The sequence below is a fragment of the Sus scrofa genome, chromosome 16 (assembly GCF_000003025.6).
Source record: "Sus scrofa isolate TJ Tabasco breed Duroc chromosome 16, Sscrofa11.1, whole genome shotgun sequence".
In the NCBI taxonomy this organism is placed as follows: domain Eukaryota; kingdom Metazoa; phylum Chordata; class Mammalia; order Artiodactyla; family Suidae; genus Sus; species Sus scrofa.
The window spans coordinates 18,498,698-18,517,387 of NC_010458.4; the positions used below are offsets into that span (position 1 = coordinate 18,498,698).

The 18,690-nt window shown below is 44.1% G+C and overlaps 1 protein-coding gene across 1 annotated transcript in view; it reads right to left on the bottom strand.

Annotated features, from left to right (window-relative positions):
* The window catches only part of MTMR12 (myotubularin related protein 12), a 76,774-nt gene that overhangs the window by 37,578 nt on the left and 20,506 nt on the right, over positions 1 to 18,690 (bottom strand). The window contains 6 exon segments of the mRNA XM_021077144.1: positions 2,875 to 2,952; positions 2,955 to 2,967; positions 4,555 to 4,685; positions 5,815 to 5,887; positions 7,626 to 7,768; positions 10,274 to 10,334. Coding sequence (XP_020932803.1) covers positions 2,875 to 2,952; positions 2,955 to 2,967; positions 4,555 to 4,685; positions 5,815 to 5,887; positions 7,626 to 7,768; positions 10,274 to 10,334 — 499 coding nt within the window.

The following is an 18,690-nucleotide window of genomic DNA, read 5'->3' on the forward strand; positions in this document are numbered from 1 at the left end:
CACTGCACCACAACGGGGACTCCACATCTGTGAATTACTAAGCCTGAGAATAATGAAAGATTTCAGATTGCAAAGCACCCCCCTACAAATCCCTACTTAGTGAAAAAGCTCATCAGTCAATTTGCATCATCATTAGAGACTTCACTTCCCAAAAAAAATGGAGGTTGAAAGGAGACGATAAAGGGGCTAAAATTCAGATAGAAGAGAAGATGTTACTTATCCTGAGCTTCCTGGCACAAAAAGCCACCGCAAGGTAATGAAACTGCCAGGGTCAGTCAAAGTAAAGGTTCTGGCACCCAGCTTGACATGTGCCAGGAAGCTGTCAAACAGTCCTGTGCTGGGTCCAGACCAAGAGCCAGGATATAAGGAAGAGGCAGAGTTCCCAAAAACAAGAGTAAGATTTTCAAACATAGACACAATAAATGTTTATATAAGTTAGAGGAATCAACAAAGACCTCCTATTTTATATGTCATATTGCAACAAGCTGTTGTCAGCCAGTACCCAGTTAATCAGCACATACACATACTGCACAGTGAAAAGGTCATTTCAAAGATGAACTTACTGAATTAAGGAACAGGTTTTATGTTTAGCCTGACAGTAGTGCTAAATGTATCTCATACTGACACGAGATCCTCTGGACGTTGTCTGTCCTGAACAAGCAGTTACACTCTCAATTACCCCTCATTCAACGACTGCACCCCACGCACCATGCAAACAATTTACAATCTTCGCAGCACTCCAAGGGAAGCATTAATACTGCAATTTTTAAGTGAGAAAACAGGCTCCAAGAGTTAAATGTCATCCCCAGGATCACACAGCTCTGGTTAGCTGGGCAAGGATTTGAACTCAGGTGGGACAGTTCTCCAAATTCAGACCCTTTCTACTAAATCACCATAGTTCCCAAAATGCAACCCGCTCTCTTTAGCCCTCTGCACATCTCTGCACAGGCCAAAGATTCCTGTGTGCGTGCCAGACACTCCCCCATCTCCACCTGTAGCTCAGTCACAGCCTTCGCCTTGGATAGCCCTCCCACCAGGGCACACATCCCTCTGTCTGACTTGAGGCTCTTAGAGGGCAGGGATTTAGACTTGTTCATCTCCCCAAGGGCCCAACCCACAGCAAGCGTTTGATAAACATTTACCAAGTGAGCAGTTAATGACAATGCAACTCAGCATGTCAGAAAGTATGCATGATAAATGAGGTTAAACTAGCATGCCAGTTCCCTGGTGAAAAGCACAAGGCACACAGGAGCACTAAACATCAATTTCACGTTAAGGATGATGGGCAGAGGGGTTCGATGTACATGATTGACACTGCTGGGTGTTCCCGTTGTGGTGCAATGGAAACGAACCCAACTACAAACCATGAGGTTGCCAGTCTGATCCCTGGCCTTGCTCAGTGGATTACAAATCCGGCATTGTCGTGAGCTGTGGTGTGGGTCGCAGACGCGGCTCGGATCCCTGTTGCTGTGGCTGTGGTGCAGGCTGAGGCTACAGCTCCGATTCGACCCCTTGCCTGGGAACCTCCATATGCCGTGCGTGTGGCCCTGAAAAGACAAAAAGACAAACAAAACAAAACAAACCACTGCTGTGCATTTACGTGTGAAAGTTGTTAAAGAGGGTAAATCCTAAGAGTTCTCATCACAAGGAAAAAAAATGTTTTTCTATGTCTTTAATCTTGTATACGAGATGAAGGATATTCATTAAACTTTTTGCGGTAATTATTCCATGATGTATGTAGGTTAAATCACTATGCTGTATGCCTTAAAACTTTTTTTTTTTTTGGCTGCGCCCACAGCGTGCAGAAGTTCCCGGGTCAGGGATGGAAACGGAGCCACAGCTGCAACCCAAGCCAGAGCAGGGACATCACCAGGTCTTAATCTGCGAGCCACCAACTTTATACCTTAAGTATGAAGGGAACTTCATACTTAAGTATGAAGTATTTGTGAAGTACTTAAGAACTTCATACCTTAAGTATTAAGGAAACTTCATACCTTAATCTTAAACAGTACTGTGTGCCAATGATATCTCAATACAACTGGAAGAAAAAAATAAAAATGCTAGCTTGGAATTTTAAGCAAAAGAAGAGTGGGTAGAACAAGTGAACAGATGGAGAGGTGAGATCCAGAGAAGGAAGAAGACAGACATCTGTGGAAACACTAATTCAATGCTAGGCACTGTTAATAGCTAATGCAGATGACCAAAGTTTCTTACTTAAAAGATTGCTCTTTTACAGTGAACAGAATGGAAAACATTTGGAATTTTAAGTTTTCTAATCAAACTAGTTTTCTGATGTGTTGTCTTATACCCAACTATTCTATTTCTCCCTAAAATATTTGCTATACAGCATGTTTTCATTGCTGAAAAACTTACTAGAATGCAAGACATTTTGTAGAGTCTTATGAAATGAAATCAAATATACTCAAGTAGAAAAAAGAACCCATGGACAAGGAGTTCCCATTGTGGCACAGCAGAAACAAATCCAACTAGTATCCATGAGGATGTAGGTTCTATCCCTGGCCTCGCTCAGTGGGTCAGGGTTCCAGTGTTGCCTTGAGCTGTGGTGTAGGTCACGCACTTGGCTTGGATCCCACTTTGCTGTGGCTGTGGTGTAGGCCCAGCAGCTGTAGCTGCGATTTGACCCCTAGCCTGGGAATCTCCATATGCTATGGGTGTGGTTGTGAAAATAAATAAAAGAAAGAAAGAAAGCAACAAAGATGACAGGAAAAAAAATTTTTAAGACATCTGAATGAATCACCCAAGCAAGAAATGACCAATTGCAGAGAAGCAGGAGGGGAACCACAGATGGGTTTTCTCCCATAAGTTATAGGTAGGAACCGGAAGGGTCTTGGCTACCTGCAGATGAAACCTCACCTGTATTGTTCTGTGCTGCAGTTGCATAGGAAAACAGGAACAATCGTTTAAGTAGTTTTGGAGCCTGGGTATGATGATTATGCCACTGACAATCTAGAAGAGAACCAAGCAATGGAAAGAGTCATGCTTTTGGCAGATAAACTTGAGAGAGTTATGCTTTTGCAGATAAACTTGAGAGAGACAAGAACCAAGTTGTCTAGGTTTTCAGTAACGCTAATGGGTTCTGATGGGCAGCATGCCAACTCTTGTTGAGGTCTGTATCTGTAATGTTATCTCTGGGAATAATGCCAAATAAACAGAATGCTAACCATTTTGTCAGATTTTTTAAGAGCTTTAAATTTCCAAAGCAATTTTTTAAACTTAGTCTAATTTCTCAAAAACAAAGCGCTAAAAAAATTAAGTGCTATATTCAGATACTTCAAAAATGTGACTTGTCAAAGACATACAGGTGACATCAGATAAAAACGAAGATGCTTAGCTATCCTGATCTACTTCTGTGGCCTTGAGAATATTCTGGAAGATAAGGAAATCAGGAGTTCCCGTCATGGCTCAGTGGTCAGCGAATCCAACTAGGAATGATGAGGTGGCGGGTTCGATCCCTGGCCGTGCTCAGTGGGTTAAGGATCCAGCATTGCCGAGAGCTGTGGTGTAGGTTGCAGACGCGGCTCAGATCTCACGTTGCTGTGGCTGTGGCGTAGGCTGGCAGCTACAGCTCCGATTCGACCCCTAGCCTAGGAACCTCCATATGCCATGGGAGCAGCCCAAGAAATGGCAAAGGACCAAAAAAAAAAAAAAAAAAGATAAGGAAATCAATCCATTGTGCCTTTTGTCTGAAGTTCTCAACAAAAGTGTGTTTAGAGAGACGACTAAAATCATCATTCAAAATGAAGTTTCTGGCTCCTCTGGCAATTTTCCTTATCTATACCACTCTTTTTCCTGCTCACAACAGACACTAAAATCATGTTTATTATTCTAACTGAACCACCACACTACTGGAAGAAAATTAAAAGGCTTCCTAAAAAGAATGCATAACTCACTGTAGCCAAAAACAACGCATATAAGTTTCCCCTGATATATCTACCATGACTGTGGCCAGCCTGAAATCTTCAGTATCTTAAGAGAAATCCTGGAAGTTATGATAACCATGGAAACCAGTTACATTATCTCAATGTGCTGCAGCAACCAGATTAAGTAAGTGACCAAATGTGCAGGCTTATTTGGTGACTTGCTTTTTGCTCATCTGACCCATGTACCTCCTCCTCCTTCCATGGGTAACCACAGCCTCCCAGATGTCAACTCATTCATTCCAGGAGCTGGGGGTCACTGCTGCTGCCTTCTGGGAAGGCTGTCAGAGGTGAGCGGAGAGGGCTGCTTCTAGCAGTTCCATCTTCCCCTTTCCCCCACTGCCTTCTGACCCTGCTTTACCACCTCCCATCCTCTGGAGGCTCCGGGAACAAAAACACTATAAACAGAAGGACTGAAGGTAGCATGTGCCAAGATAATACAGTCATGCGCTACCAAATCAGCTCTCAATTCAAATCTAAGCACACAGATTGTAACTGATTTCAACTTTACAGAGTGATAGGCTCCCCACGACCTTCGGGAATTGGAAGTAAGAACTAGAGTTAGTGGGGAAAACCTGATGGGAAATAAAACCTAAAAACACATGCAACTAGTTACCCTTTTGACTTCCTCTTCTTTTGTGTACCTCAGACAAAAGTGGAATACCCGGAGGTCTTTGCAGTGGATGATGAGTGTCTCAGGGTATTTCTTCAGCTGTCCAAAGAGAGTCTTTTTTTTCTCATCAAACACTACACATCAACAATGAAATTAAGAAGGAAAATCATGTTATAAGGAAAATCAAGTTTCAAGTTAATGCTAAAGTAACAAGGTAGACGATCTACTTCTAAGGACACCTCTCAAAAGTGAGAGAAAAGCTCTACCTTCTAAGTAATTGTCGGCAAGGGCCCAGTCCCACCCAGCAGGGGCCCTGGTTCTCCAAGAACAGCCAAGGTTCCTCATTCCTCCCGAGGAAGCACAAAACAAAAAAAAGACTGGCCACTGTCAGCAGAACTGACTTGTGCAGAAAACCCAACTCTGGAAAGTGAAATTATAAAAGATGGAAGGGAGCTCCCTGGGGATGTGCTTTGGGGACAGTCAAATCCTGGACTCATGGTTAAGGCCCTCCGGACACGCCCCCACCTCCACCCCAGAGTTTGGAACCCGCAGGGTCTGTTGGTGCTGGGAACACCATAAACGCTACTGGAAGATTTCTGACAAAGCCCTGACTACAAAAATAGAGAAGTGGAGCAGAGAGAGGCTTGTTTAGTCAGTAGCAAAGACACTCAAGAGCACCACAACAGACCTTTATCAGGTTAGCCTTTAAGACAAAAAAAAAAAAAAGGAAATCTTTGGGAGTTCCTGTCATGGCGCAGCGGAAACGAATCCAACTAGGAACCATGAGGTTGCGGGTTCAATCCCTGGCCTTGCTCAGTGGGTTAAGGATCAAGCATTGCCGTGAGCTGTGGTGCAGGATGCAGACTCAGCTCAGATTTGGTGTTGCTGTGGCTGTGGTGTAGGCCAGCAGCTGCAGTTCTGATTAGACCCCTAGCCTGGGAACTTCCAAATGCTGTGGTGTGGCCCTAAAAGACAAAAAAAGAAAAATAAAAGAGTAAGACCTGCACAGCTAACACTGACATATGATCAACATCTAATATGTAATGGCATCATGAAAGAACAGGTTCCAAGTTCAAGCCCACTCCTCCAGCTAAGTGACTCCAAATAAGCCACTTTACACCTCATTTTTATCATTCACAAAACTGATTTTAACAAGGTAAATATGTGAAGAAATTTTAGTCAACTATAAAGGGACCAAAAAATAATCATTATCAGTTACACTTTCGAAGACTGACAACACCCCAGGGGAAAACAGAAACTTACCTCCATAAATCTGGTCAACACAGTGGAGTGTAATGTCATTTTCTCCTACGACCTTATTCTTAAATTGGGTTTCCTACAAAATTCAAAAAGAAACAACTGTTGACTCCTTTCTGTGTACTGTTAGACATTTATAGGCAGAGCAAATCACCATTCTCCACTTGCATATTAAGAAAAATGGGGTGGGGGGATGTGCTGGGGTGTGGGATGGAAATCCTATAAAACTGGACTATAATGATCATTGTACAACTCTAAATGTAATAAATTAATTGAGTAATTTAAAAAAAGAAGGAAAATGGGGAGGGATAGGAGAAATGGGTGAAGGTGGTCAAAAGGTGCAAACTTTGATCATAAATAAATAGATAAGTCCTCGGGATATAACGTACAGCATGGAGACTATAATTAACACTGCGTTGTGCATTTGAAAATTGCTAAGATGGTAGATTTTAAAAGTTCCCATCACAAGAAAAAACTTTTGTGTACATATAGAATTTAATCACTTTGTTGTACAGCAGAAATTACCACAATACAAAATATATCAAAATCATTATACTGTATGTACCCTTAAACTAATACAATGTTGGAGTTCCTGTCGTGGCGCAGTGGTTAACGAATCTGACTAGGAACCATGAGGTTGGGTTCGATCCCTGGCCTTGCTCAGTGGGTTAAGGATCCGGCGTTGCCGTGAGCTGTGGTGTAGGTTGCAGACACAGCTTGGATCCCGCATTGCTGTGGCTCTGAGGTAGGCCGGCGGCTGCAGCTCCGCTTCGACCCCTAGCCTGGGAACCCCCATGTGCCGTGGGAGTGGCCCTAGAAAAGGCAAAAAAGAAAAAAAAAAAAAAAAAAAAAAAACCGAATACAATGTTATGTCAATTATATCTCAATAAACCAGGAAAAAATGAAAAGGTATACTTTTTTTCCTTTGTTTCATTTTTTGTTGTTGTCGTTTTGAAAAGGTATACATTCTTTAAAAAACTGAACAAAGAGGGAAATGTAGTCCATCCCCAAGAAAGGGACACTGAAGGAGTGAAGTGTATGAGAAATGCGGAAAGCGCTCATTTTCAAACCCAGGCAGGACTTGCTGTTTCCTGGCTGCTCCCAGGCCACCTAAGAGCCCTTTAGAGGTTCTGGGAAGTGGCACATGCAGGTTCAGACCTGTCCACGCAGACGCACACAGGTAAGTGACAGAGCTTCAGGAAGAAAACCCCAAGTTTCTGTAAATGCTGTCTTTCTACAGGACTAGGAACCAAGCTGCTAGAGCAACAGGAGCACAGAAGCCCATGCTTTGAAGTGGCTGGTTCCTGCTGTCACACGGCGCACTCTGAGGGGTGTGGGCGTTCACCTCCCTCCACTGCTCGTTCTTCATAAGTGGGACGAGGACACTACTTCTTGGTGCAGAGTAAACTCAAACACAAGTGCTGCCCTCAGCCCCAGTTTCATAACTCAGTTCCTGAATTTGAAGAAGAGTTAAGTACAGAGGAAACATGAGGAACTAGCCTGTTTGGGGAGATGTGACTCCCATGAGTGCTATGTACTGCACTAAAACACAGAAGAAAACAAAAAGCTTCCCATGTCAACCTAGGAAGTCAAACGCTAGCCAGTGTGACGTGAGGCACTGGTGGGAAACTGCAGAGGGTCCTCCCACTGAAAGGAGATGCCAAAGGACAGAGAGCAAACCAGTGGTGAGAAGGACTCTGGTCGCTGTGGGTATGTGTGTGTGTTGGGGGGCGAGCAACTGAGAAGCTGGGAAAAGAGAGAGTGGGGCTGCAAGGGCACCGCTCCCCTGAACTCAGCCAAACGCAGCTCATACGTACATCATTATCCAATGCGGATTCATCGTCGCCCAAGAAAGAGATCTTGAAGTCTGTGCAGACCAGCCTTCCATAGATCCCACGCTGACAGGAATCTTCCTGGACACACTTGAGCACTGTGCTGGCTTCACAGAGCAGCTGTTCACCTGCTCGAAACCAAAACAAGGCCCCTTTAGTCCTCAGGGAACACACAGAATGCGAACAGTACAAGCTTCCCCAGCTCTATGCCCGCAAAGACAAACACACGCTACGATGCAGCTCAGGAGCTGCTAAACCAAGGGGAGAAGATGAAGCGGAGTGGAGACCACAGAGAAGTGAAATCACAATGGTTCAGACACACTTGCACACGGGGCATTTCTCTGTCTCCTCACGGTGAAGAGCAGACCTTTCCAAATGGCTGGAAATGGCCTCGCTACACGTGCAAGCACAGGTGTTCATGTTTTTATCACTTGGACCCAAGCGGTACCCTAGGTGAGCAAAGCCAGAAAGGCTGGCCAGCGTCCTCTGGATGGAGCGCTTGGCCCCCTTTCCAGGGCAAGTGGGCCCTTCCTCCCCCCCAGAACTGCTGAAAGAGGGCGGGTGTCTCCCTGGCCAGGGCCCTCAGGCAGCTTCCTCAGGCACAGAGGGCGCAGCACAATCACATTCATTCTGGCTTCACGGACAGGGATGGGAGGAAAAGGGAGGTCAGGGGTTTGTGGGAAAAAACAGTGTTTCCTCTCTTTCTTAGTTGAGGGTATTTCCTCTCAGTGTGTCACCTTTCCTGCTCTATCTGCAGACGCCCAGCAGCATGAGAAGCTCTATTTCCTGGTGACAGAGAATACTTCTCTACAGTCAAAAAGATGAGGATTTAGGGAGAGGCAGGAAGTGGAGAAGCTCATGAGGGCTTGGATGTCTGAGTGAGGGCAGGAACAAAGAGAAGGATACAGGGGACATGAAAAAAAGGTGAAAATACTTTGCAACAAGAAAGGAAAAAAAAGGAATTTTCCAAGTTCTCTTATAGCACAGAGAGTTAAAAATCCACCATTGTCATTGCATGGGCTTGGATCTCTGCTGTGGCAAGGGTCTGATCCCTATCCTAGGAACGTCCATATGCCAGAGGCCAGCCAAAAAGGGGGGGGGGGGATTTTCTTCTCATCCAACAGACAAACATCTTCTCCTCAGAATCTCCCTCTGGTTATTTCCTTTAATGTCCCTAAATATACTGTTTGGTTCAGAATTCATTTGGTCTAACTTTCAAAATGAAAACAAAGAAGAATTTCAGACACTAAGACTTCTAAGGAGTTAATTACTATGGGAATCCTCAGCCACCAGGTCAGCCTCTACAGACACCACAGAGCCTGAAGAAAACAATCAAGTCAGGGCCTCCTTAGGGTTTCAAATAGTTCCAGAAAAAGTGCTTCAGCTGAGTCCGGGGTGGAAGACCTGTGAGCATGGCTTCCTGTGCTTTCAACTCCTGGTGTGAAACAGCTTTTAATGGCGAGCTTCTCGCAAGACCAGGCAAGCCATATGGGTCTGTGGTCATGCCCTGCAGACCAGACACCAGCACACAGGGTGGAACAGGACATGCCGGGGTGGGGCTGGGGCTCCGCAAGCACGGCCCGCTGCGCCACTCTTATCCGCTGGGAGCGGACAGAGTCTCGAGTCATGGCTGCAGGAGCTGGAAGAAATCTTAATCTAGTCTCAAAAACTGAGGCTGCACACCTGGAAGAGACTGTCAGGAAATCCAGGGGTCCAGGGGATGGGAGAACATGCATAGCACTAAGCTAAAAACAAAAGTAAATTTCAGAATCTATAACCGAAGCAAAGACAATAGGATATATGGATTGAGGACTATGCCATTATCATGGGGAAAAGCCTTTAACACATAAACATTTTTTAAAAAGTTATAGATGCTGATATATTTACCAAGTAAGGTGGATCAATCAGAAACGTGTGCTTATTCATTCTCATCCTCCCTATAAAATGGAATAAAATTACAAGTACCAGAACAAGGCCTCTATTGTTTTGGGAAGATGTTCTTAAAAATACTTATGGAAAAAAGCCATTTGAGATCAGAAAAAAGTAAATGGAAGGACTGAATGCACAATTCACAGGAGAGCTACATACAGGAGGGCTACACCAAGTAGTTTCTGTTTGTGAATTCAGAAATGATTAAAACTTAAGCTACGGAAAGTCTCTCCTGCATCTCAAAAAAAATAAATAAATAAAAATTCCCACCAAGCCAGGCTCCTCGGTGATGACCTAAGAGCAAAGCCCTGGCAGCCCCACAGTTGCTTAAAGCCCAGTGCATGTGGAGTGTAGCGCTCTGTGGGGGACCAGAATTTCCCTGACTAGGGGACCAGAAAACTTGATGAAGCCAAGTAAGGCAACCTGAAAAAAGGCCTCATTTGCTTAGAAAAGAGGTGAGAATGTCCTAGGGTTATTTTTATCAGCTATGGGGAAGGGGAAACAAATTCTTTCTTGATGTTGTAATATTCAGTCCCAGGTGTGCAGTTATTGAACTAAAGACCTTGATATTTTTGCCCAACTCATTACTGTCACACACTGTCTGGATGAAAACAAAGGAGTTTATATATAGAGCTACTAGGGATGACATAATTTATCGCTGGCTTTGAATTGCACACAAGGTAGGATGCTAACATGACTGTTACCTGGCAACAAGTGAAGAGTTACTTCCTTCTCTGTTACTTCCTTTTCGTTTGTGTGAATTTCCTAAAAGAGAAGAGCAAAGGGTGATATTTTTCTTTGTTTAAGGGCTCAAAATGAATAACAGAAAGCTATGTTTTCAGAATACACACTAAAACACCATATGCACAGAGGAGCTTTTTGTTTATTTGACAAGCTAGTTGTTTGGGTTTCTTAAGTACTTTAACTGAAGGAACTCAGAAAATTCCAACAAGTTAGTTCCATGTATTACATTATTTATTTAGGGTCAACATCTATTAGTTGTCTCAAGCAGAGGGACAGGGGTGGGCACTCTGCAAGTAAAGGGACAAATGTCACACAGCAAAGTAAGGCAGCTCAGGCAGAATCAGGAAGAGAATGGAAGCCAGTCCACAGAACAACCCCCCTCTTCCCCAGCGAGGATCAAGGGAACAAAACAAGACTACTGTGTGTTTTTGAGAGAAAATGGACCAGTGTCAAGGGCTTGAAGGTAAAAATAGGAAAAAAATGAATGTACTTGGTCAATCCTGATCCCTCTACTCTGTAGCAGGCCAGGCTCAGGCAAAGGCAGCTGGGCACGCTGTGGCCCATTCTAAGTTACCTAAAACCACAGGACAGTGCCACAGGATGCCATTGCTGCCAGTCAAGGAATCGAGGCCAGGCTCTGCGCCACTGTTTCTCAATAAAAATATCTTCAAATGCTTCTATGTTGGGTTGTGTTTATCATACATTCAAAGATAATGAGCATCACTCATTATTAGAGAAATGCAAATCAAAACCACTCTGAGGTACCACCTTACACCAGCCAGAATGGCCATCATCCAAAAGTCTACAAACAATAAGTGCTAGAGAGCGTGTGGAGAAAAAGGAACCCTATGACACTGTTGGTGGGATTGTAAATTGGTGCAACCACTGTGGAAAGCAGTATGGAGATTCCTCAGAAAACTAAACATAGAACTACCATTTGATCCAGCAATCCCACTCCTGGGCATCTATCCAGAGAAAACCACGACTCGCAAAGACACATGTACTCAAACGTTCATCGCAGCACTCTTTTCAATAGCCAAGACATAGAAACAACCTAAATGTCCATCGACAGAGGAGTGGATCCAGAAGAGGTGGTACATATACACAATGGAATATTACTCGGCCATCAAAAAGAACGAAATACCAGCATTTTTAGCAACATGGATGGATCTAGAAACTATCATGCTAAGTGAAGTCAGCCATACAATGAGACACCAACATCCAATGCTTTCACTGACATGTGGAATCTGAAAAAAGGACAGATGGAGCTTCTTTGCAGAACAGATGCTGACTCACAGACATTGAAAAACTTATGGTCTCTGGAGGAGACAGTTTGGGGGATGGGGGATGTGCTTGGGCTGTGGGATGGAAATCCTATGAAATCAGATTGTTATGATCATTATACAACTACAGATGTGATAAATTCATTTGAGTAATAAAAAAATGAAAAAAAAAACAAAGATAATGAGCAATCCTTAATGAATTAATGGACCAAAACAATCATCTAAAAGGCTGTTACTATAACAAATAGAGAGGCAAGTTGGGCCTCCTCATCAACCTACCCCACCACCTATGAAGAATTCTTGCCTAATGATCTAACCTCAAGCTGCGTGAGATTCTACATCAACCCACTGATTTATAAGAACCCTGGGACAGACACATTAAATGACACCACAGGGATGCAACCAGTCAAATCCTGACTGTGAGAAATTCTACAAAACACGAGTTCTCTCAACAAATAAAAATGGAATATTTTTATTTCATTTTGGGTAGAAGTCTCTGGGTGGTATGAGTTTTCTGAATTTGTTGATTCAGACTGAAGCACAGCATCAGAAGAAACTTGGGTACAGCCAAGGTAGGGAGAGACCAGACAGCCCACCTTGAGGCTGAAGGATAAGAACAACGTCATGGCCTCCTGGGAGAACCTGTTTTTGAGTGTGGAGACGACTCAGTTTTGGAGAGAACTATGATTTCCATCCCAGGAGATGCCCATAAATCAAGCCTCTCTGAGGCAGTGCTTCTCAAACCTGCAGAGAGTCAGATCCTCTGGGGAGCTTGTTAGCTCTGCAGACACTCGGCCCCACCACACGCCTGAGGAAGCAGAGTGTGGGGGCTGCAGCTGGGCCTCAGGTTTTGTAAAAGCTCCCCAGATGACTCTTGATGCACTGCTCTAGGTTACACAAGAGGGACTATTGTTGCAAATGTAAATGCTCTGAGTGTTTTGATAATTTAGAAATTCTTGTTGAGAGTTTTCAAGATCTGTCATTGACAAAGAACTAAATTAAAGCATAATTATTTTTGACAGGCTTATCATCTTTCTCTGAGGAAAGCGAAGCGAATTCATTAAATTCAATTGGCTGTTAGAACTCCAGCAATCATCTTCAGTGCTTGGAACTCCAGTTCAAAACCTGAAGCTGGCATGGAGAAGACCACCCTACTGCTATGTCCGCCCGCAGAAGTATCATCTTCTGATGATAAGCATGTTGTACTATCCAAAACTACCCACACACATTTCTTGAAACGGTCAGTGAAATTCTTTGTTTACATCGTATAAACAAGACAATCAGGAGACACCTTTTAGGAATCTGTCCTACCCCAAACTGCCTTCCCCCAGACTGTTCCCGGCTCCCACAACCTCCCGGAGTGAGCCACCCCCCTCATCAACTGCATGGATTAGCAGACAGTACTGGCAAGTGGCTAATTACTTTATCTCCACCATTTATTTGGCTGAAGGGCTAAGAGAATCTAATCTGCTTCAACTACAGACTCGCAGAGCTAGTCATAAATACAGTGCAGCAGATAAAGCTGTTCTACAGAGAATGAGACACATCAAGAAGATATGGGAGATAAAACCTCCACCCCCAGACACACAGACAACCATGGCTGGACTCCATGGCTTTCTGGGCTCTGGCCAGGCCCCGACAGGCCTCTGGCCCACAGTTCAACGAATCACACCTGTATCTTCATAATGGATCCCCTGGTTAGCAAAAATTAGCTACCGTGGTTCTGCTGATTATCACGAAGGACACTGACTTAGGTCAACTACACTAACAACAGAGAAACCACAAATGACAGATGTCATGCAACACCTCACCGTACAATTATCCAGGGCCATAGGATGAGGGACCAACATCACACAGTCACCATCTCACAAAAGTAAGACTGGCAGGGAAGAGTCAAGTGCTAGACAATCTAGCATCCGCCCCTCAAGTGTGTGGGTTTTAGATGGGGTGAGGACGGATGAGGCCTCCAAGCTGCAAAGTCTCATAGGATTTCACCGTTATTCAACTGCTAAAACCTCCCTGAAGGCTTTCCTTGGCTGCTACCCCCACCACCCTACACAACCTCTCTGGGTACAGAGGTGCACACTACGCCCTGCCCTACCAGTTCCCACACACCAGGTTAAAAAAAAAAAAAAAAAAAAAAAAGGCAAAAACTGACTTAAAAAACAAAATGCCCCCACATCATCTTAGTTCTGTCATTTGTGTACACACACATATGTATACACACATATACATATACACAAAAAAGCAGAGGACACTAGGCTTCTAAAGATAATTAAGGTTCGTACACGGAAAAGGAGCAGGAGGTTTACAAGAAACAAAGATAGCACAATGATGACGTTTTATTTGCTACTCTTGACTGTGAGGATGACAAGAATTGCTACTACCATTATTCTAACCAAGACGCACAAAGTGGTGGTTTAGAGAACATAGGGTTGCACCTAAGTTTACATGAAACTGTTACTTCCCAGATCCAAAAGCACAAGCTCAGTGCTGTATCTATGGGCAGAAAGGTGCTAGGCAGAACTAGCAGAAAGTTGAGGAGGTGGACTTGGGTCTCTGACATGTCTGGAACCTGCTATACTTCTGTTTTTATCCATGGATGGCTTGCTTGGGTGCAGATTTGGGGGACCTTTTGTATAAAGGTGTGAAGAGAGGAGTCGGCTAGAAGGCATGGAACAAGTTTTAAGCAAAGGCAGATGTTCTATTATCCCGAACATTTCAAGAGGATTTATGAACAGCAGTCATGCACCTTACTAGTTGACAGGCAACTGGATGGATGCTCATGGGATGGATAGAAGAGTAAACAACTTTGAATTTTTATTTATAAGCCAAAAGGGAAAAAAGAAAAAGAAACGAAGATAATTTAAATGAATCCCCACAAGTGCTAGGTCAAGAGGTGCGCAGAGTGCAGGGGGGAGGACAGACAATACTAACACGCTTGCACGACCATATGCAAAAAGATGGATGCTATGACAAAGGCTTTGATGTGGGGCTACGGGAGCACAAAAGGAGGGACCTAACTCTGTAGGGGGCCCACAGAGGGAGGAGGGGAGTGGGGAGACTGTTCCAGCAAGTGCTTCCAGAGAAGTGGCTCATAAGGAACGTGCAGGAGTTCAAAAGAGGGTCCAGCAGAGAGAGGAGGAAAGGAAGAAAAAGGTGCAAAAACACAGATGCAAGTAATTGCACAAGAGAGGCAAGAAACAGGGCTGGCGGGTAGTGTGCTTATAGACCATTTTGAGGAGACTGGGCTTTATCCTGTGAGCAATGGGGAGCAAATGAAGGATTTTAAGCAGAGGAGTGAACTAAGCACGTGGTTACTTCCTATCTCCAATGTCTTTCAGGTAAAAGCACAGGACTCATTCAGGAACCTGGGTGGGCCCTAGCCTACAGGGCTACCATACCAGGAGGATCTCAGACAAGTGTCCAGGCCTTAGTGCCCCATGCAAAAGAATGGAATCAAGAGTTGCATTGCCTGCCCGAGATCAAAATCATGATAGTGCAGTGAGCCTGAGTATTGGTGCCCGCAAAGGAGGCTGGGACTTTGGGGGGGCATTCCCTCACAAGAAATGGACAAAGGAGGACTCCTGCCCCCTCCTGTCTCAAGCCCTCTGTCACAACATGGCACCGTGTTCTCAAAGGGATGAAAATGAAATCTGTTAGAAGCATTTCCTGAGGGGGGAAAAGGGAAGGAATGGAGATCTTTCCCCACTCACCTTCATCCTTGTCAAATGCCCCACAAGCTTAGTACACATTTTTCTTTTTTTTTTTCTTTTTTTTTTTTTTTTTTTTTGTCTTTTGTCTTTTTAGGGCTGCACCCACGGCAAATGGAGAGTCCCAGGCTAATCGGAGCTGTTGCCACTGGCCTACACCACAGCTCACAGTGATGCCAGACCCTTAATCCACTGCGCGAGGCCAGGGATCGAACCCACAACCTCATGGTTCCTAGTCATATTCGTTTCCTCTGCACCACAACGGGAACTCCACATTTTTCATTTTAAAAGTAGGGACTCGTCTTCCCTAGAATAATATTAAATACAGTCTGATACTGGCAACAAGTTACTGACCAGAAACTGATCTAAGAAAAGGGAAAAACCCACTAAGCAGCTAAGGCATGGAGGAGCCACACATCTCACAAAGAGTGTGGGAATTTCATCACTGGAGGGGGTGACAGAAAAACCACCAAGATTCTTAACAGTGCTTGACTTCCTACTATAGCTGCTGCTATTCATCAGACTTCCTTCAGCACTGTGGACGGGAAAGGAGAGGCCAGAACAGCACAGTGAGATACAGCCGCTGCGGCCAGGAAAAAGGACTCTAATCATCCAGTGCATGTGAGCCTCTGCCCTCAATGCCACTAAAGGAATTCTAACAAGACTTTACTTTGCCAAAACACAGACCAGGCAGCAAGCTCAGCTATTCAGGACACTGTCGAAAATCACAAAGTGAAAGACTTCTGAGCAGCCAAGCCAGATGTGGCCAACTTTGCACACAGGGATCAAAGCCCTCTGCAAGCTGGCCATCAGTCCCAGCTTCCATTTCAACTGCATGCTTTTAACTGTCATGATAACAGCCTGCATTTATTAAGCTCTATGAGGTGGCAGCTAAGTACTCTTCATTAGCATCTCATTAATCCTCATGACCGGTCTAGGACTGGTATTAGCTCCATTTTACAGATGAAGAAACTGAGGCTTAAAGAGGCTCAGGAACTTCCCTTTTATAGGAGAAAATAAGTTACTGACCAAGCCCAAGCCCTGACTAACTCCACAGCCCACATTCCTTGCAGCTGTGCACTCGTTCCAACAGACACGGTCCCCAGTTTCCTACCACAAAAGAAAAAAGAGTCATCACATCCATTGCGTAGAGCAGAAAATCAGTCTCCTGTTACAAAACTGATTAGAACAAATTAGAAAAATTCCCTTAAGAGAACCGTACTGCACTGTACAAGGATTTGCCATGGACAGGACAAAAGCACGTGAAAGCTAACGTCAGCTACACTCCTGAGAATCTGCTGAGAGGCTGCAAAGCAGCCTGGTTGTTTTCATTCCACTGGTCCTCAAAAAGTATTTTCTCTAGTTTCTGACCAAGTTCACACTCAGGATGCACATCTTAAAAGTGTGATAGATTTAGGGCATCTCGGCAAAGGCAGCGAAAGGGAAGGGCCTGCCAGAGGATCACTAACCTTGAAAAGAATGGCGTGGGGGTCCCTGCAATGAATCTCTCATAGGCCAAAATGCTTGTAAATGTTCACATCAACCTCATTGCTTACAAGGGCTTTGAGTCAAAACCCAAGTTGTTATTCTCAGTCTAATTTCATCCAGCCAGAAGGGCAAATTCCAAAAGGCAACATAACATCCCTAAAGGTTCCAAAACAGTTTCTTTCAATCACATCTGGCACCAAGTGCTAAAGAGACATACACAAACATTTTATTTCCTCCAAGTCACTCTACTGCTCTAAAGCAGACACTTAATACTCTGTTTTCTCCGCTAAAATAGAAAATCCAAGGGGGAAATGCATTCTCATCTACACACTGGGAGGAAATCCAAGTGTATCTTAGAACAAAACTTACCTTCTTTTGAAGCAGAGAGCTGTGTCTCTACCATAGTACTACTAGTCTTTCCCTTTGTTTCTCCAAACATCTCTCTGTGCCTGTACTAAAAACGGAAATAACACATAGTCCAAAGTCAGCCCTGGTACCTACAGATATGACTTTGGACCTGTCACTTAACCTGATGGAGCTTCAGTTTCCTCCAGTGTAAATGCAAACAATTCTGCCTAACATGAGGATCTAAAGAGAAATGGGTGTAAACGTCTGGCAGACATATTCAGTAGACGGGAGTTGTTACAACTGTCTGAGAGCATTAACTGTGCTGCTGCTTCTGTGCTGCCTCTTTATTTATTTATTTATTTTTGTCTTTTTGTCTCTTTAGGGCTGAACCCTTGGCATATGAAGGTTTCAGGCTAGAGGTCTAATTGGAGCTACAGTTGCCAGCCTTCATCACAGCCACAGCAGATCCGAGCCGTGTCTTTGACCTACACCACAGCTCGCGGCAATGCCAGATCCTTAACCCACTGAGCAAGGCCAAGGATCAAACCCGCAACCTCATAGTTCCTAGTCAGACTCGTTTCTGCTGCGCCACGACGGGAACTCCCCGTATTGCCTCTTGACTCCTTTCTCTTCTTTTCCTTTGATGACTAAACAAAGAATTCAAATATACTACTTGAGGGTTGCAATTATTCAAGATTCTGTCACAAGTAGAGTAATTTCTACTTTTCTCTTAATCCTGTTTCCCTCAATAAACTAAATAAAATGCCACTCGGGAGGCTTCCCAATTCTTTTTTCTGTGGATCAGAAGCTCTGGCAGTTAGCAATAGCCAGGTTGGCCCTAATTCCATAAGACTGTGACTACACAGGAATATCTGAAGTCATGGAAAAAGAAATGGCATTTCTCTATTAATAGGATTTGTCTTCTACAAGCCCACGATGACTTAGGTCTGGTCATATGGTGTCTTTTTCTTCTCCAATAGAAAGTACTCTGAACCCACTACAAGAAAGACCCAAAGGGTAAACTAATGGCTTTCTTATGAGAACACCACATTCAAAGGAGGGACTGCTCAGGCCAAGCCATACAAAAGGAAAGCTTCCTCGGCTACTGGATTTATTCAAAGTAGATTAAGTTGTGAAAGTTAGTGACAAATTGAGATTAAAAACCTGTTTAAGCAAGCACTTGATCACTGAACTGTAAGGAGCCACACTGCAGGCACTCATCACTCGTATCTAACCTGCCTCTGGCAACATTTCAAAAAAATTATAAACATTCACTATCAATTCTTACAGATAATCAACTCAAGGAAAAAATAAGTACCATCACCCCTACCACCAACCCTCCCCTTTGCCCCTGCTCCCAAATCAAACTATACACCAGTCCTAGGAAGAAAATAACCTCAAGGGCTCCAATACATCAGGGTGTTCAAAGAGGAATCATAAAGAAAAGTTCTCCTCAAAAAAAGTGAATTTAGGAAGTTCCCGTAATGGAGCAGTGGAAACAAATCCAACTAGGAACCATGAGGTTGCGGGTTCAATCCTTGGTCT